The 21,362-nt window shown below is 51.7% G+C and overlaps 7 protein-coding genes across 7 annotated transcripts, besides 2 other annotated features; 3 read left to right on the top strand and 4 right to left on the bottom strand.

The window, feature by feature from the left end:
* Nucleotides 1-538: 538 nt before the first annotated feature.
* PODANS_1_17410 (uncharacterized protein) lies at nucleotides 539-3,278 on the top strand (the record flags this gene model as incomplete). Its single annotated transcript, XM_001907156.1, has 2 exons — nucleotides 539-773; nucleotides 841-3,278. Coding segments are annotated over 2 exons (2,673 nt in total), but the record flags the coding sequence as incomplete, so codon positions are not given.
* A 1,215-nt stretch (nucleotides 3,279-4,493) lies between these two features.
* Nucleotides 4,494-5,667, top strand: PODANS_1_17420 (uncharacterized protein; the record flags this gene model as incomplete). The annotated part of the gene is made up of 4 exons (XM_001907157.1): nucleotides 4,494-4,502; nucleotides 4,648-4,932; nucleotides 4,986-5,369; nucleotides 5,431-5,667. The coding sequence occupies 4 exons, from the start codon at nucleotides 4,494-4,496 to the stop codon at nucleotides 5,665-5,667; spliced, it is 915 nt and encodes a 304-aa protein (XP_001907192.1).
* Nucleotides 5,668-6,242: 575 nt separating this feature from the next.
* On the bottom strand, nucleotides 6,243-7,268 carry PODANS_1_17430 (uncharacterized protein; the record flags this gene model as incomplete). Its single annotated transcript, XM_001907158.1, has 3 exons — nucleotides 6,243-6,597; nucleotides 6,659-7,131; nucleotides 7,206-7,268. The coding sequence occupies 3 exons, from the start codon at nucleotides 7,266-7,268 to the stop codon at nucleotides 6,243-6,245; spliced, it is 891 nt and encodes a 296-aa protein (XP_001907193.1).
* A 1,355-nt stretch (nucleotides 7,269-8,623) lies between these two features.
* PODANS_1_17440 (uncharacterized protein) lies at nucleotides 8,624-9,082 on the bottom strand (the record flags this gene model as incomplete). Its single annotated transcript, XM_001907159.1, has 2 exons — nucleotides 8,624-8,997; nucleotides 9,055-9,082. The coding sequence occupies 2 exons, from the start codon at nucleotides 9,080-9,082 to the stop codon at nucleotides 8,624-8,626; spliced, it is 402 nt and encodes a 133-aa protein (XP_001907194.1).
* Nucleotides 9,083-9,578: 496 nt separating this feature from the next.
* On the bottom strand, nucleotides 9,579-9,878 carry PODANS_1_17450 (uncharacterized protein; the record flags this gene model as incomplete). Its single annotated transcript, XM_001907160.1, has 1 exon — nucleotides 9,579-9,878. The coding sequence occupies one exon, from the start codon at nucleotides 9,876-9,878 to the stop codon at nucleotides 9,579-9,581; it is 300 nt and encodes a 99-aa protein (XP_001907195.1).
* Nucleotides 9,879-10,510: 632 nt separating this feature from the next.
* Nucleotides 10,511-10,572: a sequence feature (Similar to U4 spliceosomal RNA (RFAM RF00015) (Erpin+Blast+Yass: E=1.8e-08);~snRNA).
* Nucleotides 10,573-10,828: 256 nt separating this feature from the next.
* PODANS_1_17460 (uncharacterized protein) lies at nucleotides 10,829-11,896 on the bottom strand (the record flags this gene model as incomplete). Its single annotated transcript, XM_001907161.1, has 1 exon — nucleotides 10,829-11,896. One exon carries the CDS (start codon nucleotides 11,894-11,896, stop codon nucleotides 10,829-10,831), a length of 1,068 nt encoding a protein of 355 aa, XP_001907196.1.
* Nucleotides 11,897-14,427: 2,531 nt separating this feature from the next.
* PODANS_1_17470 (uncharacterized protein) lies at nucleotides 14,428-16,350 on the top strand (the record flags this gene model as incomplete). Its single annotated transcript, XM_001907162.1, has 1 exon — nucleotides 14,428-16,350. The coding sequence occupies one exon, from the start codon at nucleotides 14,428-14,430 to the stop codon at nucleotides 16,348-16,350; it is 1,923 nt and encodes a 640-aa protein (XP_001907197.1).
* A 651-nt stretch (nucleotides 16,351-17,001) lies between these two features.
* Nucleotides 17,002-17,110, bottom strand: a tRNA (tRNA-Glu).
* Nucleotides 17,111-21,362: the final 4,252 nt, after the last annotated feature.

Genomic DNA, 21,362 nt, shown 5'->3' on the forward strand with positions numbered 1-21,362 from the left:
ATATGCATATGGAGCCAATCCAAATTAATGATGAAAGCTGTCAAATAGCCACCACCTCACCTCTCACCACGCACCGCCTGTTGAAGTGTAACTTAAGCCTTCTTCAACTCTTTCTGAACATACTCACATTCTTCTTTCTTGCTGATCATCCATCAGCTTTCTTTCGGTATGTACACAGTCAACCCTTCCTGGGACTGGGCATCTCGGCGCCCACCATCCCATCCCATCCCATCCCCAACATCAGTTCTAGGCATTTTAGTGGGGGGCATGACACGACGGTGAGGGCTGCCTGCCCAACGCCTTCGAACTATCACCAAGCCGTTATCATGCTCCGAACTCCTCATCCCAAGAAACAACAAAGAACTATCTGATTGGAATACCGCCATCGGATGGAACTGTCGACAAGTGATATCAGCTGTGGGGAGCAGTTCAACTGACAATTCACTATATAGAGGTGGGATCGTTGGCTCTCTTGCCACTTGCTTCCCTTGTATATCGACACTCCGTTTTCCCACTCACCTGGCCATTGGTTTTCTAAACAACACACAATTCCATCATCATGGCTGCTCACTTCGCCAACGTCAAGTCGGTCCTCAGCGGAGACACCTTCGTTCTCTCCAGCCCAAACAACCCTTCGCAGGAAAAGACATTCTCTCTTGCTTATGTCTCTGCTCCTCGGCTCAGCAAGGACGGTGATGAGCCGTACGCTTTCCAGTCCCGCGAATTTCTCCGGAATTTGACCGTCGGAAAGCCAATCAAGTTCACTGTCTTGTGTAAGATCTCATATCTCCTCATCATGTACCGTTGTCACTGTCTCGCATATTGGCTGACACATCTCAGATACCATCCCCAACTCGGGCCGGGAATACGGTACTGCTCAGCTTCAAGACGGCACCACTTTCCCAGAAGCCTCTGTCAAGGCTGGTTGGCTCAAGGTTAGAGAAGATGCTGGCAGAAAGGAAGAGTCCGAGGCTGCCCTGGCCATGATCGACACTCTCCGAATCTACGAGAGCGAGGCCAAGGACGAAGGCAAAGGTCTTTTTTCCGGCTCTGGCGGTGTTATTGAGGTCCAAAACGATCTCGGTGGGCCTGACTTCCTCAACAAGTGGAAGGGAAAGACGGTGGAGGGCGTTATCGAGCGCGTTATTAGCGGCGACCGATTGCTCGCTCGCCTACTCCTCACCGAGAAGAAGCATTGGCAAGTCATGACTCTGATTGCTGGCATCCGCACCCCATCGACGGCCCGAACGAACCCATCCAACGGACAAGTCCAGCCGGCCGAGGAGTTTGGAGATGAGGCCCGCGCCTTTGTCGAGTCTCGCCTCCTTCAGCGCCAGGTCAAGGTCAAGATTGTGGGTGTGAGCCCACAAGGACAGCTGGTTGCCGCTATCTTGCACCCCCGCGGAAACATTGCCGAGTTCCTTCTTCAAGAAGGTCTCGCTCGCTGTAATGACTTCCACTCCACCTTCCTTGGCCCCGACATGGCTCCTCTTCGGGCCGCAGAGGAGCAGGCCAAGTCTGCCCGTAAGCGCCTCCACAGAGCGTTTGTTCCCAAGGCTACCGACAACAAGGAGGCTGAGGCCACCGTCACGAAGATTGTTGGCGGCGATACCATCATTGTTCGCAACAAAACCGGTGCCGAGAAGAGAATCAGCTTGAGCAGTGTCCGCGGGCCCCGTGCCGGGGAGGCTTCAGAGGCACCATGGAGAGAGGAGGCCAAGGAGTTCTTGCGCAAGAAGCTCATTGGCAAACATGTCAAGGTGTCTGTCGACGGGACAAAGCCTGCTACTGATGACTTTGAGGCTCGTGAGGTTGCCACCGTTACCCAGAGCGGCAAGAACATCGGTCTGCAGCTTGTCGAGGGCGGTTACGCCACTGTTATCCGTCATCGCAAGGACGATACTGACCGCGCTCCCAACTACGATGAGCTCTTGGCCGCTCAAGAAAAGGCTCAGGAGGAGAAGAAGGGTATCTGGTCCGGCAAGTCTCCCAAGGTCAAGAACTACGTTGATGTGTCAGAGAGCGTCCAGAAGGCCAAGATCCAAGTTTCTACTCTTTCCCGGCAAAAGAAGGTCCCTGGCATCGTCGATTTCTGCAAGTCTGGCTCCCGCTTCACCATCCTCATCCCCCGCGAGGGCGTGAAGCTCACCCTCGTTTTGGCCGGCGTTCGTGCCCCCCGTGCGCCTGGTAGAAATGCGCAGGAGAAGGGTGAGCCCTTTGGCCAGGAGGCCTTGGACTTGGCCAATAAGCGTTGCAACCAGCGCGACTGCGAGATTGATGTTCATGACATCGACAAGGTTGGTGGCTTCATCGGTGACCTCTACGTTAACCGTGAGAGCTTTGCCAAGATTCTTGTCGAGGAGGGTCTTGCCTCCGTTCATGAGTACTCTGCTCAGAAGGCCGGCAACGCTACCGAACTGCTTGCTGCCCAACAGCGTGCCAAGGAGGCCAGAAAAGGTCTCTGGAAGGACTGGGATCCGTCTCAGGATGCCCAAGAGGAGGAAGAGGCCGCCCCTGCCGAGTCTGCTGATGCTGATGTCACCATCGACAAGAAGCCAGAGGACTACCGCGATATTGTCATCACCAATGTGGACTCCAACGGCCGGGTCAAGGTCCAAGAGATTGGCAAGGGCACCGCTGCTCTTGAGACGCTGATGAACAAGTTCCGCAGCTTCCACCTGAACCCCAGCAACAATGCTGGCCTCAAGGACAGCCCCAAGGCTGGAGACTTTGTTGCTGCCAAGTTCACTGAGGACGGTGAATGGTACAGAGCGCGCATCCGCTCCAACGATCGCACCGCGAAGGTGGCTGAGGTTGTGTACATCGACTATGGCAACACCGAGAAGCAGCCATGGTCCAAGCTCCGTCCCCTGAGCCCAGAGTTCAACACCCAGGCCTTGAAGGCCCAGGCGATTGATGCTCAGCTCTCGTTTGTCCAGCTTCCCGCCTCCCCCGACTACCTCAACGACGCCATCAACTACATCTACGAAATCACCGAGGGCAAGCAGCTTGTAGGCAGCTTCGACTTCATTGACTCCAAGGAGGGCGTCAGCTACATCACGATCTATGACCCCAAGGCTGAGGGTTCCCACAAGGTCACCGAGTCCCTCAATCGTAGGATCATTGAGGCTGGATGGGGCCTTGTCCCACGGAAGTTTAAGCGTTGGGAGAGCAGCAAGGCTTTCGAGTCTCTGGTGAAGAATCTCAAGGAGGCTGAGAAGGTGGCGAGTGATGCCCATCGGGGTATGTGGGAGTACGGTGAGCTCTATGAGGATTGAGAGGAGGTGGTTCTGGGCATGGGCATGGAGAGTGTGGGGGTTGGTGCCCGTTAGGTGTGGGCGATGACCGGGAGCTACTCCACGGGTTGTGGACGGACTACTCTTAGCAGGCAGGTTCGGGTTTGCATAATGCTAGGTCATCATCATTATCATCATCATCATTGGTAGAATAAAAGTACTAAGTTGTGTTTGATGTTCATATGGCATATGTCAGGAGTCGGTGATGGTGTTGTAAGACAAGATATCCATTATATAAGCTTCTCCGCGCCGAGGAGAATAAAGGGTGAGGTTGAAGGTGGGTAGCGTCTTTTCTGACTTTTGGCTATTTGAGGAAGTGGATCTGGCCTGCAGGATCCAATCATGCCAATGGCTCGCGGCACGCCCGATGCTGGGTGTTCCTGGTCATGGCTGAGTAAGGGGGGGGTTCTTGTTAGTGGTCCAAATCCCCACTGTCGGAGCTATGTCGGATGGCCGGGTCCGATGACAGCACTCGCGCGATTCCAAATGTCTGTCTGGTAGCTGCTGAGCTGAGCTTCTTGCCTCTGCAGTAGCGGGAATAGTTTGGATGGTTGTATGAGTGATCGCCATGTCAAGTCAGCCAACAACGGCCACCCTTCTCATCTGATGTTGGGCATGGGATTGGCTTCTCCGTGCTAAGTTTGAAGGAGGCGGCAGCGGCGAGGGGCATTGACTGCTTAGAAGACAAGGGGGGGGGGGGCGATGTCCGGGGCGCTCATGACGAAGATGCCCCGCTAAAAGCCGTAGAGAAAGTAGGATATTATCCGCAACGGTTCCCAACACTCCCTTGGGCATTCTTTCCATTGAACTCTTTTCTGACACATACCAACCTGCGACAAATTCCCTCTCCGTCTTCGTTTTTGCTCCTTTCATTGCAGCAAACAACTCAGGCGTAACTCGTTTTTTTTCTATATCGATACCCCCTCAAATCCTAATATCATCAAAATGTCCAACTCTCTTGAGCAGCTCAAGGCCACTGGCACTGTATGTTCCGTCCCTCCCCCGTCCAAATTACCCCGCCAAACCTTCCCCTCGTTGGGGATTGAAGCTTGATGAGCCCAACACACTTCGTCTGGGCGGTGTCGCGAAGCTGGTGTTTTCTGAAGCGGAAGCTTTGGTTTTGAGGACTGGGCTAACATGTTTGCTGTTCGTCTTGCTTTAGGTTGTTGTCAGTGACTCTGGTAAGCTACCTCCTGGATGATGCCTGTCTGGCAAGTCTCAACAATGCGGTGGCTAACATTGGTTCTCTAGGTGACTTTGCCTGTTAGTATTACCCTCGATTGCGTCTTCCTCGAACGACGACAACTACCCCTCCGCCTTCCTTTTGGATACAATACTCACATCGCTTCCAGCCATTGCCAAGTACAAGCCCCAGGATGCCACCACCAACCCCTCCCTGATTCTCGCCGCCACCAAGAAGGCCGAGTATGCCGCTCTCCTCGACGCTGCTGTCGAGAAGGCCAAGGCCGAGGGAGGTTCCGTTGACAGACAAGTCGACTCTGCTCTCGACCACCTCCTCGTCGAGTTCGGCCGCAAGATTCTTGAGATTGTCCCCGGCAAGGTCTCCACTGAGGTCGATGCCGCTTTCTCTTTCGACACCAAGAAGTCCGTTGACAAGGCTCTCCACCTCATCCAGGTATGAATTCTTGAGGTCAGAAACGTCGCCACGGAAAGCTAATGTTCCCCCAGCTCTACGAGAAGGCCGGTGTCTCCAAGGACCGCGTCCTGATCAAGATCGCCTCCACCTGGGAGGGTATCAAGGCCGCCGAGATCCTCCAGCGCGACCACGGCATCAACACCAACCTTACCCTCATGTTCTCTCTGGTCCAGGCCATCGCCGCCGCCGAGGCTGGCGCTTTCCTGATCTCCCCCTTCGTCGGCCGTATCCTCGACTGGTTCAAGGCTGCCCACAAGAAGGAGTACAAGAAGGAGGAGGACCCCGGTGTCGCCAGCGTCAAGAGCATCTTCAACTACTACAAGAAGTTTGGATACAAGACGATCGTCATGGGTGCCTCTTTCCGCAACACCGGTGAGATCACCGAGCTGGCTGGCTGCGACTACCTTACCATTTCTGTAAGCTATCTCCCTGTCTGTTTCCTATCAGACCTGTGGCTAATACGTTCTGTGCCAACAGCCCAACCTCCTCGAGGAGCTCATGAACTCCTCCGAGGCCGTCCCCCAGAAGCTCAACGCCGAGGGTGCTTCCGCTCTCGATATTGAGAAGAAGACCTACATCAACGACGAGCCCACCTTCCGCTTCGACTTCAACGAGGACCAGATGGCTGTTGAGAAGCTCCGTGAGGGTATCAGCAAGTTCGCTGCTGATGCTGTCACGCTGAAGGATATCATCAAGGCCAAGGTTCAGGCTTAGATGGTTGAAGAGAGAAAAGGGGTAATGATTAAAAAATGAATAAATACACTCGGGTTTCAAGCACAATTGCGGGTTAAAAAACTGGGCTGGAATGACTTCTTTGATGAGCAATGGGCTGTTAGTTCAGTAATTGATTAATGGCTTTTGAGGCAATTTTGATGTTTGTGTGTGGTGTGGTCGAGGCGGCGTGAGAGATAAGATTAGTGTGTTGGTGGCTGATGACGTATAAATGCGTTTTGAGGTCGATGATCTTGATAGTCTAATAAGAACCTTTCGGTATTACATCTCATACCTTTATGTATCATGCTGAAGACAGACTATGGCGACATCGTGGAACATCACAGAATACGATTGATAATATGTCTCTCTCTCTCTCTCTCTCTCTGTCTGTGTGTGTGTGTGTGATGAGTATGTACAATCTACTTATACCCAACTTGCTTGCCAAACCTCCCAACCCAATAGCCAAAAGCCAAAGACTCAACGCCGCTATAAATGCGCAATGCTTTGCCTGTAAGCAATAAACCAGACACCTAAAAACGCAGTGACCGCTTTTCTAATGCATGCAAACCACCCCTTTACTGAGCATCATCCCCCGTGCTCATGTCATCACACCCCACCTGGACAATCTCATGCTTGATCTCCCCTTGCCCTCCTTCGGTAGTAGTAGTAACCGGGAGATTGATGACCAAAGCAGTCAACTTCTTCCCGTGCCCACACCCACTGTCCAACCCAAACGCATATCTGATGCCTCTTTCCTTTTTGGGCCGGTTACCTTTCTTATTGGAACCCTTTTGTTTCTGGAAGTAGGGCGTGATATCCACATGGGGATCGACCTGCAGTCCGCGCCTAGCGTCGTGGCCGTAGATAACGATTGTTTTTTTGGAAGTGTCGTGTGAAGAAGAACGGGGTAGGTGGTTTTGGTAGCGGCTCCTGGGGGGGCATTGTTAGTACACACGCAGAGCGAGGGGGGCATCAAGGGGGCAAGACAAACCAGGCTTTTGACCAGGGCTCCCCGTCGTCGGTGCTATCTACCGGTATGGGAACCTCTTCTTCTTCCTCCTTGTCATCATCTTTGCCGTTGTTGTGGCCGTTGTTGTGGCCGTTGTTGTTGTTGTTGTTGTTGTAAGAAGGGGCATATATCAAACTCCGCATATTCATCACGGCCCAGGGGTCTTGCTTTTCAAGGTCAAGACCTGGTACCAAACCACCGTGGACAACGACAACTTCGTTGAGGGGGTTCCATGGCTGTTGCGGACCTTCATCCTCTTCGTCGCCATTGCCGCCCTTCTTTTTCTTGCCATCTTTGTGGTGTTTCTGCTCTGTCGATAGCTGAGGGAGGTGCCCCAGCTGGCCAACGTGCAATATCACAGGGCGTTCTGCCAGCCACTTTAGTTGTGACTTTGATAGGCTTTTCGCGACAGACTTGGCGTGCTCGTCCTTTTGGTGCTCCTTTTGCCTGTCACGCTCCTTTTTGCCTTCTGTTTCGACTGAGTCGCTGTCGTCCTGTTGCTGAGGCCAGTAGTCTAGCTTTTTGAGACCGTAGCTGCTGCTAGGACACGGTCTTCGTGGTTTCCTCTCACTGCTGAGGCGCCGATGGACATGGCTAGGGTGACGACGCCTTTACTGTCTGGGCCTTTGGTCACTAGGTCACCGACGAAGATGGCGTGGTCACCAGAGGTGGGGGAGAAGTTGAGTTTGGAGTAGAGGAGTTTCTGGAGAGGAAGCAGGTGACCATGGACGTCGGAGATGATGATTAGGCGGCGGAGTGGGGGGTGGGAAGGGGGGAAGGGGGGAGATGAGGTTTAGTGGTGGGGGAGGGGGGTGTTTGTGGTGTTTGTGGTTGCTAGCCGTGAGATCCATTTCTTCCTCCTCCTGACTGTTGGCGGAAGCACCGCCCATGGGGTGCTGAGAGGGGTTCATTTTAAGGTTGTGATTGGTGTCCATGTCGATGTCGTGGGATGGTGGTGGTGGTGAGTGAGGTCTGGGTTGGGGTTCAAGGTGGGGTGCACCTATCGACCCTGAAGACGTCATCCCGCTTTGCCCATCTTCTTGCCCCTGCGTCGGTGGTGTCACTGTCACCACGACTTCTCCTGCAGCTTCTTGGTGGTGGTGTGGTTTGTGATGCCCTCCTCCAATCGTATCAAACACTCGTAGTGTAGATAGCTGGTTGAGGATTGGGAAGTGAATGGTGAACATGCATAATGTCAAAAATGACAGGGTGCCAAAGATTATGAACAGTGTCCGCCGTGGTGGTTGGCGGTTGAAAAGGTTGGTTATTGCCGGCATCGTGTTTTGGTCGTGTGACGAGCTGTGGCAACGGGAGTGCTGTTTCTCAGTTTGCTGAAGGAAGGGTTCACGGAACCCCCATATTGTCAAGGATCAATTGATGGAACCAAAAACCGTTTGAAAGGGGTGATCCAAAGTTGAAGTCGGTGAGAATAAGTAGCAGGTCCACGAGTCACTGACCCTTGGCCATGATGTGCAAAAGTCGATGGTGGATATCTGATTTCTGTGCCACGGTCAATCGCTCCGGGGTCCTATTTTAGTGCTGCGTAGCAGGGGTCTCTTTTTATGACTTTGCGCTGTCACGTTGCACCACCATTGGCTCTTGTTCGTCTGGGTGTTCAGATCGGAGAGGCCAAGACTGTCGACTACCTGAAGTTTGTTGAAGAGAGTGTGCCTCCTTTGTCTGATGAGTTCTGAAGGGTGGAAGGAATGCTGTGCCGGATGTTTGGAAACGAAAGAGCATCCCGTCACCTGCCGCTGACCTCTGCCCCCAACAACACCCAAGTGACAGACATGCCTCTTTGCCCAGAGTCTGATTTTGTTTTTGCCAAAACGCCTGCTATGCCCTAATGACCCAATTCAAATATAATACAGATATCGCACATATGTTTTCCTTATCCCATTACATTGCGCAACCCCGGGTATCGTCCCATGCTTTCCCATAGGTCTGCTATGACTTCTTCGCAGCAGCTTCCTGTGCTTCTCTGTATTTCCTGTTCTCAGCTTCTCTCCAGTCCTCTGGCGCCTTGTTGGTGCCGTCTGTCTCGCCGCGTGTCCCTGCGAAAGCAGACTTGCCCGCATACAACTGGTATCCCTCGCCGGTGTCCTCTGTCTTTTGGATCTTCGTGAAAGCAATGGGCTGGTTGCCTCTGAAGCGCTTGCGCATGTCGACCATGCCACGGCGGCATTCACCGAAGCCCTTCTTGAGTTGCTTGCACTTGAGCGGGAGGGTATCGACGAGAGGTTCGCGGAGGCAGTCGGCGGCCGAGTTGCGCTGCACCATGACGCATTCAGACTCTTGGAGGCATTGCGCCAAGGCGTCTCCTGGATACCAGAGGTTAGTTTCGAGAAGGCTGTAGCAATTGACAACGAGGAACACACGAATATCTTTACATGAGCTGGTCGGCATCTTGAGGGCTGTGGAGGGGTTGTTGTATTGTTGATCGCTCTTCCGATGCGGCAGGCAAGGAATTAGACAGTGCTCGGCAAAGCACGGTCCGCGGGTGCAAAGCTGGCAGCTCAACCTTGATAAACACCATTAGGGTTAGGGTATCTGCAGTCTCACGTACACAAAGGTACAGACTGAGTTCATGTATGTTCATATAGCAACTTGTTTATACAGCTTTCTTGTGGTCATTGTATCCCGTAGAGCTGCCGCAATACTAATCCACCGAAAACTTGTTCAACAACTAAACAAAAGCTCACCCAACTGCTCACTCACCTCTGTCTGCAAGGAATGGACATCATCAGCCAGACACCATCACTTTGGAGTCTTGGTTTGTCTCATGATTACAGCTCTTTCACCCTCCTTGTCTTTTTCCTTCCCCTGGTGTCCTCTTCATCTGACCCATCGGGTCCGAACACCCCCAGAAAGTACAAACTCCTTACAGTGAAGAGAAATCCCTTTACCCACCGCACGTGTCAGCGAATATACCACAACAATGGATTGAACTTACAGTAGCACCCAAGTTTCCCCAAGTCATCTCGTTCCACCTCAACATCCCAACCGACTCTTCCCACCCAAGAATACGGCATGTAACAGCCATGTGTCCAATGTCAGCCAACCACAGCGCCCAGAGGTAGCTCCTCACGACTTTGATCTCGGTGGTACTGTGAAGGACAAAGAGGCCGAGGAGGAAGGCGAGGAAGTACATGTTTCCTAGTTGTTGGGAGACCAGGAGGGATTGTTCTGGAAATGATAGCATGGGGGTTGGTGTTTGAGCTGCGAGGAAGTAACGGGGGAATACAACGGCGCCAATAGTGCCGGAGATGCTGAGGCATGTGGTTAGTGGGTGACGTCGAGAGCGACCAAAGAGATCTTACAGTGATATTGGCTCTGCTACTGTAAAGACAAAGCGAGGGAAGGCTGGAAGTTGGGAGGCCATTTTTGGGAGAGTATCGTTGTCTATACAAGTTGGAGCGTGTGTATCAGAACTGAATTTCAATGACGCTGTCAACAAACTGAAGTGATGCAGTTACAGGATGCGAGTTTGAGGGAAGAGCCAATTGATGCGCAAAATGAGAACAGTATGAACTCGAACATAAAAAGTAGTAATATATCAGTCAAGGCTTGTTTTAAACACTCAATTCATGCCACGACTCCTGAGATCAACCGGCTTTCATAACCACGTCCCTTACCGTTGCGGGCTCTCCGCCTCCGTTCAGGCAACTAGAGGGTTAGGGTCACACCGACACCTCACCTGGCCAGTGCTCACCAACGCACAGACAATTTGCAGTTTCCCCAGATTTTGCAGGCGTGCACAGACCACTCCCACTCAAGTACAAATTCAGCAAATCCCTACCAGAATTTCAACTCTCCTTTCTCTTTTTCTTCTCCATCCAAGTGCAGGGGTTTTACGCGTATCAGTGAGGATTCGTCCGAGATCGCGTTTTTGCTAGTTGAAAACTACATACCTGACCGCTCCTGCCAGGCTTGTACTGGTAGGGAATTTTTGTAACCTCTCTCTCCTTGTGGGATTTCTCATCTCTTCATTGCTGTCGGTCTGCGGATCGTGGTGAGGAAGACGTTGGTCATACATGACATGTGAAGCACTGGGCCGGGTTTGTAAGTTTATCCGAACATATAAAGTCTATTAAAGTCAAGTCTTGCAAATGGGTATCACATTCTGCTTGTCTGATCAACAGCCAACCATGCCTACGCGGTATCCAAAACCACAACCTCAGCCTCGACTTCGCCAACACTTTCCACTAAGAGCTTATCTCCCTTGTTCACTCCTTCGATGAACGCTCCATCTCCCTCCTTCAATACAGCATCGTCTCTCCCATCCAACCTGATACTCGCCTTCCCTCCCTTGGTCATGGGCAAGTGAACAAAAACCTTCCTCTTGTTCTGCTCCGTCACATTCCCTCTTCCTCCCACAATCCATTCAAACTTGCCACCACCAGTGATAATCCCCGCCCCCATCAAGAAGTCAGCATGAATAGGAATTGTCCCTTCGACCACCGCCTCCGCCTTGGCCTCTTGCTCAGCAGTAGCGTCCACACCCCCCTTCAGCGGACTTAAAATCGTCACAAACCCTTTCCTCTTATCCTCCTCACTAAAATGCCTGGTATGATACCTCGGCTTCAGCCCTCTCTTCCAAGGCAAAGCCCAAATCTGCAAGAAGTGGACAGTATCCCTCCTGTGCTCGTTGAACTCTGAGTGAGCGATCCCCGTTCCGCCGGTGGTGAACTGGATGTCACCGCGCTTCATGCGGTAGAACTGATCGGGGGAGACATTGTCACCCTCGGCGCCTTTGGTGAGCATGGAGTCGCGGTGGGTGAGCTCGCCGGAGAGGATGTAGGAGAAGATTTCAAAGTCGCGGTGGGGGTGGGTTGGGAAGCCGGATTGGGGCTTTACGCGGTCTTCGTTGAGGACGCGGAGGGAGCCGAAGCTGGTGTAGGAGGGGTGGTACCAGTTTGCAAAGGAGAAGGAGTGGTAGGTGTTTAGCCAGCCGTGGTCTGAGTGGCCGCGGGTGGAGGAGAGATGGGGGGTGATTTTGGCGTGGTGGAGGGTGCGAGACATGGTTGTTTTGGCGGTGTTCATGTGTGATGGGGTGGTGATGTTGGGGTTGGTGATTAGGCTTGTGAGGTGGGTTGTTAGGGTGAGGATGGTGGTGCCTGTATATGTAGTCAAGATCTGAAGAATGTCAGGCTTGTAGTATGTGAGGATGATTGCGAAAAATGCGATGAGAATTGAGAGGAGAAGGAAAGGACGCCTCATATAGACTATAGGATTGCTTCTCGATGGAGGCGAGAAGAAGCTGGTAGACACTGGATTGGGAGAGAAGTCGTGACACGATGCTTAAGTGAGATTGAGTGATCATATATTCATGTATTAGAGACCTAGGGTTCTAGATCATCATTTTCCGATCTCTGGATTGCTTTGTCTTCATGATGGTTGAGGGTGGTGGAGAGTTGCCTGCCGAGACTTGCTGACCGACGATTACCTCATGATTATCCTTCAGCTGCGGCATCGCGCCTCGGCTTTTGACGGCCCGATGAGTAAGCGTTCAACATAACAACATCAACGTTTCCTACTTGCAGGCTCGTCCATTCTCGTGAGGATCATGTTGAAAATCAACCTTTTGGTTTCGTTACGTCGCAGTATGGGACATTATCTGAACGAGAACGGAGATGCCACCTGCCCACATAATAATTGACACACAAATAAGTTGGCCCATATTTTATCTACACCTTAAAGGATGACTACTAGGCTCTTAAATAAAGTTAATAGGCCTTCGAGATAATTAAAAGGCCTTTAAAGGTATTTAAAAGGCCCTTTAGTTTACTTTCAATGCATGGTTTACAACATCACATGGACCAACATACTTATGTGTATCAACTATTTGTGGTGAAGGAGGATGCTTGCTCCAAAATCCATTATAGCCACTGCCTAACCTGTTCGCAACTCTCACCCAATCATTTTGGTGACCTTCAACAATACCATTATGACCTCTTTGTCCCTGAAGTTGCCAAGTTACTGTCTGATACTAACGCTCACAAGAGAACTGATGCCGGAACAAAGCCATTGTTTTGACTACTGTCAACAACTCCCGACTACAATGCAGTTATATGCATCAATGATGTTGGCTTCATCTCGTGTATTTAAGGCCAACGCTGGTCGTGATGGCACTACAACAGCATCGTTTCACATCCCACATCTCAGCTTGCTTCAACATTCGTGTTATCGTAAAAGCCTGTCTCGATATCGACCTACTTAACTTTTTGAGTATAGAGATAAAGCTAGCCCTTTTTGACCATCAAAATGTGTCAACTCGAGCACAAGGTTTATACGGTGTGTACACATATCTACGAGCATGCTGTTCCGTGTATGTTGACTTCGAGGACTCGGGCTCGGTGTGACAACCCGGAGGTGATTACTAGTGCAAAATTCGGTTTTTGCCGAGAGTGCCGTGATTTCTACGCGCCTCTTGTAACTGACAGCCCTTACATCATCTTGAGCTACTGGGCTTACAAGGCTGAGCGTGGCATTAATTATGCTGTTCATCCTTCGTATGTCCCTAGTGCTGAGCTTTTCTGGGTATCTTGTGACCCTGCTGAAGAGTACCGGAAGCGTGTTCACTCTCCCCGTAATGATCTTTCCACCCTGGCCAAGGTCCTTCGTCGCTACAGAGGAGAGACACGGGATGAGTATCTTGAGCGCCTTCAGTATATCCGCCACGCTACATTGGAGTGGGCTGGGCGAAGGCGCAGGGAGCGGATTGAGAGTGAGGAGGTTGTCTACCCGCCGGCTGAGAACTCCCCCTCAAGACCGAGTCTGAGTGAGTCGTCGAGGCAATCTTCTCAGAACACCATCACTGATCGAGAAGCCCCACAGGTTCATGATGAGACTCTGGCTCGATTATGCGGAACCTGGACGGGCATCTCTTCGAAGAACAACATCGCTGAACCCGAGCGAGAGGTACGCTGGACACAACTGAGCGTTGAGTCAAATCAGGCGAGCGAGAACCTTTTTCCCGAGTCCGCTGGATTTTCTCAGAACAATGATTTTGCTCAGTTTTCTCCTGGAATACAGCCCACTTCTCGGTTTTCATTCGACTAGGTGAACAAGTCTCGTTGTCTGTATTTCTTTCAAGGTGAGATAACAACAAGAAGTGGGTTTGGAGTGAGCTGAGCGTTGAGTTAAATCAGCCTACAAGATAGGACTAACTTGTCTTTCTCGTAATCACGATATCGCTGAGCTTTCTCTTTGCACAAGCCTCTTCTCGTTGTTCATTTGACGAAGGTAGGTGAGCTGTATTTAGTCGTGTGGATCTCCCTAGGGTAAGGTATATCGGTAGGCACCAAGTGGTGTCTCGATTGTAATAATTGATATTCTACTTTTGTTTTTTTCTTAATTGAGCCCTCCTCCCTCTTATTAGTTTCGTGCAGTGAATCATATATAGTTTTCTGAATCTTTTTTGTATCTTTCCAGTGCTAAATCACTGTAAGGGTTAGGGTCCGTAGAGTGACGTATCTCGGTATGACTCTTATCGGTGTACCACTTGGCGATAAGGAATTGCCCCGCGCCACCATTCGTGAAGCTTTGAAATAATGATTTAAAAAGATCGTGTTGGAAAGCATACTATTGCTTGGAGCGGGAGATAGAGCCAGGTGTCTCTCAGTCTAATTATCCCCATGAAAAGACCGGTGTTTGATTGAGCTGCGATCCAAGTCCTCATTCCACGAAACCTCCAACCATCAACGCTCCCTATTATCGCCAGTCGCAAACGCCCCGAAACCAAGCGCGCAATGGCAAAACCACAGGACGAGCTCCTGCGGCGGCCACTTTACCTCTACGATCTCCCACAAGACGTTGTTACCACTCTGTCCCTCAAGACCGATGCCGATGCGAGCGATGGACTGGCAGTTCAAGACGATACCACAACAGCGACCCAAACTCCAAGCCCCGCGACGGCCGACAATGTGATCGGATCGCAAGCTTGTTCCCTTTGCAGTCTGTCGTTTGTCACAGTACAAGAGCAGAGGGAGCATCTCAAGACCGATCTACACCACTACAACCTCAAGCAAAAGCTCCATGGCCTCAGCCCAGTCTCCGAGGCCGAGTTCGAAAAGCTTGTCGATGAGCTCGACGAGAGCATTTCAGGTTCCGAAAGCGAAGATAGCGAAGACGAAGAGGAGGATACCGGGCGCAAGGAGACCACTCTTACCGCTCTGTTGAAGAAACAGGCCAATCTGGCGGACAAGCGCAAACCGAATGACGAAGGTGACGATGTGGATACAAAACAGAAGAAAGGCACGGGCAAGGCACCATTACTTTGGTTCGAGTCCCCCAAGCTGCCAGAAAAGACATACTATGGAATCTACAGAGCCCTGTTCACCGCCGAGGAGCTGGAAAATGAGGATGTCATCGTGGAGGCGATCAAGAAGAGACAGCTTGCGCCCATCTCCATGCCCAAGCCTCCAAAAGATGCGCAGTCTGTGCCGGCGAGCTACAATGGGCAGCACATATTTATGTGTATGATCGGAGGTGGCCATTTCGCTGCTATGGTTGTTTCACTGGCACCGAAGAAGAGCAAACACGGCACTACAGGCCCCTTGAACAGAGAAGCTGTTGTCCTGGCGCACAAGACGTTCCATCGTTATACCACTCGTCGCAAGCAGGGTGGCTCTCAGTCGGCGAACGATAACGCAAAGGGAACGGCCCACTCCGCTGGTTCGTCCCTTCGTCGTTACAACGAGCAGGCCTTGGTTGAGGATGTTCGAAATCTCCTGAAAGACTGGAAGAACCTCATTGACACCTCGGACCTCCTGTTCATCCGCGCAACTGGCATGACGAACCGGAGAACCCTTTTCGGTCCATATGAAGGCCAAGTCCTTCGCGCCAACGACCCTCGCATCCGAGGCTTCCCCTTCAACACGAGAAGAGCAACCCAGAACGAACTCATGCGGTCGTTTATCGAGCTCACCAGACTAAAAGTCAAGGAGATTCAGCCAGAACCAGAAGCACCGACTGCTGAGCCATCCAAGATTACAAAGCCAAAAGAGTCAAAGCCAGCGGCGCCGAAACTATCAGAAGAGGAAGAGGCGGCCATCTTCCACACCACCCAGCTACAGTCCATCATCCGCCGGTCAAAACTCCCTGCCTTGTTGTCGTATTTGACCAACAACAAACTCGGCGCCAACTTTGTCTTCCAACCAAAAGACACCCAACAAAACCATCACACTCCCACCCCTCTACACTTTGCCGCCTCGCAAAACTCGGCAGCCGTAATAGTAGGTCTCATTACCCGCGCCGGCGCTGATCCAACGATTCTCAACTCGGAAGGGAAAACTCCCTTCGATCTTGCCGGTGATCGCGCCACGCGGGATGCGTTTAGGGTAGCGAGGTCAGAGGCAGGCGAGAAAAAGTGGGATTGGGAGGCTGCGCATGTTCCTGCTGCTCTGAAAAGGGAAGACGCAGATAAGCGAGCGGAGAGGGAGAAGAAGGAGGAGGAGCAGAGGAGGAAGGCTGAGGAGGAGAGGCTGAAGAAGGAAGGGCCGGTGGTGAAGGAGGGTAAACCAAGGAAGGGGGGCGTGTTGGGAGGGGCTCCGCTGAATCAGAGGGAGGAGGAGACGAGGGGGTTGACGGCTGAGCAGAGGATGAAGCTGGATAGGGAGAGGAGGGCGAGGGCGGCGGAGGAGAGGATTAGGAGGTTGCAGGGGGGTGCGTGAGTGAGTGTGCGGTGGATGAGGTGATATGAATAATAGACCAAGATCTGGAGCTTCTTTGATGACATTTTGATGTTGACTCGGTGGTGATTGTTGCCCTATTTTTGGTTGTTTAAGCAATGGGATTCTTAGTCTATATCCAGTCATCGATTTCATCCAAGGGTTGCATAGGTAGTATGTGAAAGAGATTGTCCACAGCACTGAGAAACTTAACGAGATGTGCCTGGAAGCCATGACATATACCACCAGTGTCGACTTTTGATGGAGGATGCGGCAGATAAACAGCCGATGTGGTATCCCTGTATGAAATGCGTAAGATATGCCATGATTAGACAACAAATAGCAACAGTTTATTTATTATGACTTTTCACCGACGACTTTCCCGTCAGGTGCTTTCTTACAATATATGTACCTCACTAACATTCGAGAAGAACTGATAGTTACTGTTGGACAGAGAGCAAATAGGTGCCATGCCGTTTGCCGTATTCATCTTCTGGAAGACTAAAATAATGAAATCCATTACTTGTTGTCGCTCGACATGAGTCTATTGGGGTTTGTTTATCAGGCCTTCGAACGGTGACATACCACCAGAATAATCAACCATCATCACAATACGAAACAGAAAAGAAAAATGGAGAAGCCAGCAAAACGAACTTCCCATACCGGGAATTGAACCCGGGGCTCCAGGGTGGTTCAGATTCCTCTTAACTGTTGTCAGTAGGTAGGTGAAAGCCTGGTATGCTAACCACTACACCATATGGGAGTTTATTGCTTGTTGAGGGGAGGTGTGGAAGGAATGGCTATAAGCTGGAAGGAGGGGAAGGAGAGAAGGAGTTGCGGCTGGCAGATGAGGAAGGAAGGGGTGGATTGGATGCTGGGGAAGGAACTAGGGCGGTGGGAAGGAGGAAGGGTTGGTTGGTGAGGAAGGTAAGGAGGGAATATGTGTGAAGGGAAAGAACGTATGATGAGAAGCTTCAGGCTACGCCGGTCTGTTCAGAATCTCGTCTGTAGCTGATGAGCAGATTTGATTGTGTCATTATTTCTCCACTTATAGTTCTGATGAATGGCTAGGGAGATACTACGGTGGCAGGCACAGACATGCTTGTCTTTATGAAGTTTTACATGACGTTGAACACACCAGTTCTTACCTAGTAGCCATTAATGCAGCTTGCAAACTGATAGCTTCATCAGATAAGCGGCCTCAAATCAACCAACTTCACGTCGAAAAAAGTACCGCTCGACCATAAGCAGGCCCGAATAAAGTTTCCGGAGCGCAGTTATCAAACTTGACCGAATGAGAGGGACATGCTTTAAGGTTGTGTAGGTGGTCCCAATGCCTACAGATCTACAAGTTCTACGAGGCCGGCGGGATTTCAATGCTAACCCCCCACTGAATAGAGCTAAACTATTCTATTTGATGGGTGTGGGTGTGGCGTCTTCCGAACTGTCCTCGTACATAGGCCGGAAGACAGTCCGGCCGTGTCGACAGGACACAGTACCTCGAACACTTGGCTGAAGGCTGAGACTCACTTGTGTGGATAGTAAAGCTTACAGCATGTTTATGATGACCAGTTTACCTGATACCAAAGCTGGTTCTTTTGCTTAGCAGTGGCCGGTGGTCACTCTATCAGACCAGCCGAGGTAATACAAACGCCGGTATAATATCACCTCAAACAGACGGAAACGGGCCGGCGTTCAAGCAAACGGGCAGGCAGCTGTCGTTGGACGTTATGTATACAAATTAAGTAGTTAAGAACGAGGCCGGTCGTCCGGGCCGGAAGGAAGACCCGGAACGGGACCTGAAAGGCGGTGATATGCGGCCATCTGGTGTGTGCCGCATTTTGTGCCCCCATCCAACGTTTGACAGCCGGTGGAGGGATGATAAAAGCGGCCGATTCGTCTCTTTTTAGGCAGTCCAGACGGTCGGGTTGGCTACGCCGTGCCGTGCCGTCCGTCTTTTGAAGAGGTGCATTGAGCTTTGGATGAGTTATACAAACATGGTCGAGGACCAGAGGTCTGGTGTAACGAGGTGGGCATGACTGGTTAGGAAGGGGATAAAGATCTGATCTTTGTTTGTTTACAATTTGATCGACCTGGGCAGCGGGCCGGCGCATCAGGATGAATATCCTGCCATGGGTATGACAGATGCAAAGTAGGATCGTAAAGGATCTTGGTGTAGCGTATTCGCCGTTCGTGTGGTGTTGCTTTGTTTCATCCAGACCGCTGGGTTCTTGTTCAGAGCTTTGACTTGGCGTTATCGAGCTGGGCTGAGCTGGAAGGGATCGTGATTTTCCCAACCCAAGAGACGATGACACAAGAAATGCCGAAGTCGCAGCCACGAAGTAGGATCCCCATATCCGTATGGCTGGAATCGCCGCCTCGGTCTCATCAGACATCGGTGTTACCGGGTCTCCAAGACGCTTGAAGACTCCATACACCATGAACTTGTCCAGCGCACGATAACTTTGCGCTTTGAACCAGCTGTTGGTGGCTCGGGCCTTGGGTAATCTCAACATGACTTGGGTGATGGACCACAACTGAATGGTCTCTTTCTCACAGGCGAAGCTATCTGCACATTCTTGCGGTGGCCAGAGCTTTGGTTCATGTGTGTTCCAGCGTTGGATACGAATGTGATGGCTTCAACTCGAAACAAGACTGAGGAACCCCTGAGCAGAACACAACAAGGGGTTGTGCTTGGCATAACTCTCCACCGTTGCACCACCTGTCTGAACTTGGAAAGAAACGCCTGGCGATGGTTGCTCTTGGCAGTGCGTGCTCCAAGCGAGTTGTGGGGTTTACACCCTGTCCCTGTCGCGATGTCTCGGTCGTCCACCAGTTCTCGTCAAAGTGCCCGGACACCGAGCTATCAGCGTACCATTTGTCATTAGCAAGAAGTTATTCACAATTACTGCGTATGCGAGAAGAATGTCTGTGATGAGCGTTTTTGAGAGTTGAGTTGACACTGAAGGCGGCGTTTCGGGCGGCTCCTAGACGCCTTCAAGGGCTGGGTGGGCGGTTGTCAGAAACGGAGGCTGCCGATCAACCCGATCTGACGGGGCGATTCGCTGGCGGCAGCGCCTCGTGGACCCAGGAACCGCGAATTTGGCGAGCGTCAACCGGGGATTTTCTTGCTGGATCGCTCCTATTTTGGGACTACACTAAAACGGCACCAGTGCTTGATATGAACGGCAAGCTATGTTCGTTTCTCGATGATGCCAGTTGAACCCGTGACAGCTGTGTTGAAATTGCAGACTCCATCTCGTCGTCAAAGCGGCCGATACTAGGGGAATTGGCCGTCCAGCAGATATTGGAGATCGGCAGCTTGATGAGTCCGTGAATACCGTTGCAATGTGATCCAGTTTTCCCTATTTCGTTGGAGGTCGTGACTGTGAAAAGCGCACAGGACGCTCCGTGGTCAGCCGTCAGTGTAGCAGTGCATATGATCGTTTGGCCTCTGCGAAATTGAGTTCACGATGCTTCTGGACATCAGTGACATCGTGGAAAGGGAACAATGTTCCAGTGGAGACCTCGGTCCGAGAAAAGCGGCTCATGTTGATTGGTCAGATATCCCCGACCCAGACTCTGATGGGCTGGTCAGACCTGAAACATGAAACTGCTGGCGCCAGTCCAGGGACAACTGACAGCGGGTGCGGTGAAACGCGGCACTTCGATTCTGCGGACACCCGTTCGATTACGGAGTACTAGGTAGCGATTCTGTGTGTTGAATGCACTCACAGACAGAGAAATAATACCAGCTCAGCTGACCTCAATTAACGGGTGTATTTTTGAAGTTATTCTGAGCATTGACAATATCTCTTGGCAGCGGAGATGAGGCGACGACTCGTTTGTGAGCCCCCTTTTCCATCAATCGATAAACTCGGTCGCTACTCCCGGCGTGGAGAGATCGGAGGTCCGGTTGTTGGAATGACGAACAGGGTTGACTCTAGAACAAGCAAGTCGGGCCGTGATTGAGCATCGTTTTGGGAAACGCTTCATTGTGGGGAATAACGAACCACAGCCGTTTTGGGCGGGGGTGGAGTTTTGATGATCGGTTCCTGGTAGCCAACGATCCCAGAGCCGAACGCTGGGGAAATCCAGGAACATCGCTGAAGCAGAGAGGGCTGCCAGAAGTCGAACAATGACAGAAGGATCAATTGGAAGTCAGCAGCTGCAGCCCAAAATGCATCGTGCGGGAATGGCTTCGTACCTGCAGTAGCGTCACCGTTCGAATGTGGCTGAGCAGCCTGAAGCAGACAGCCACCTGTTTCAAGCTTTTGGGCAAGTCCCCATTTTGCCTGCACCATCAAGGTGCCATCCGCGCGCTCATCACTGCCTTCTTTTGCCGGAATCACTCTGTGTACGGGTGAAGGCACAGGACGTAAAGGGGTGCGTGCTCGTGCTCAACATTCAATATCATCACAGAAAATGGATCCTATCTCGTGTCCGGCAGCATGGCTTTGCTTACCCAGCAACGAGAATAGGGTTACCGACATGAAGAATACCCGGATTGTAGCACGGTGAGCTGTGACAGAGAGGCAACAGCGAAATGCTCATCGCATTCGCCCTTTTTGCCGCAGGCAGGCCTCTTGCCGCTCACGCAGAGCCATTTATAATTGCAGTGCCTGAACTGACCCTTTTACAGGACAGAAGTGAGAGAGTAAGACATTCCCTTTCCGTTCAGACGTCGAGATGTGTAACCGATTGGGCCACATCGATGGGCAGCTTTCAAAGCCTTCAGCCAACCCCTTGACCAGATCTCTAGCGCACCCCTGTCGCTTACCAGTACCCCCTGCCTGCCGCCCCTGGAGCCGCGCGCCACCAAGAGACAGCAGCGCAACATCGGCCGGGCATTTTCAATGTGGAGACGACTGTTTTCGTGAACTTTGGCCCTGACCTCACCCCTCGCCAAACGTCACATCGCCAGAGGAGCAAAGGGTCCTAGCGCCCACGAAGCCCTCACTGGCTGCCATGTTGGGCCGTTCTGCCCGTTCCCAACGACACAGGGTGTGAACGCA

The sequence above is a fragment of the Podospora anserina genome, chromosome 1 (genome assembly GCF_000226545.1).
Source record: "Podospora anserina S mat+ genomic DNA chromosome 1, supercontig 4".
Taxonomy (NCBI): Eukaryota; Fungi; Ascomycota; class Sordariomycetes; order Sordariales; family Podosporaceae; genus Podospora; species Podospora anserina.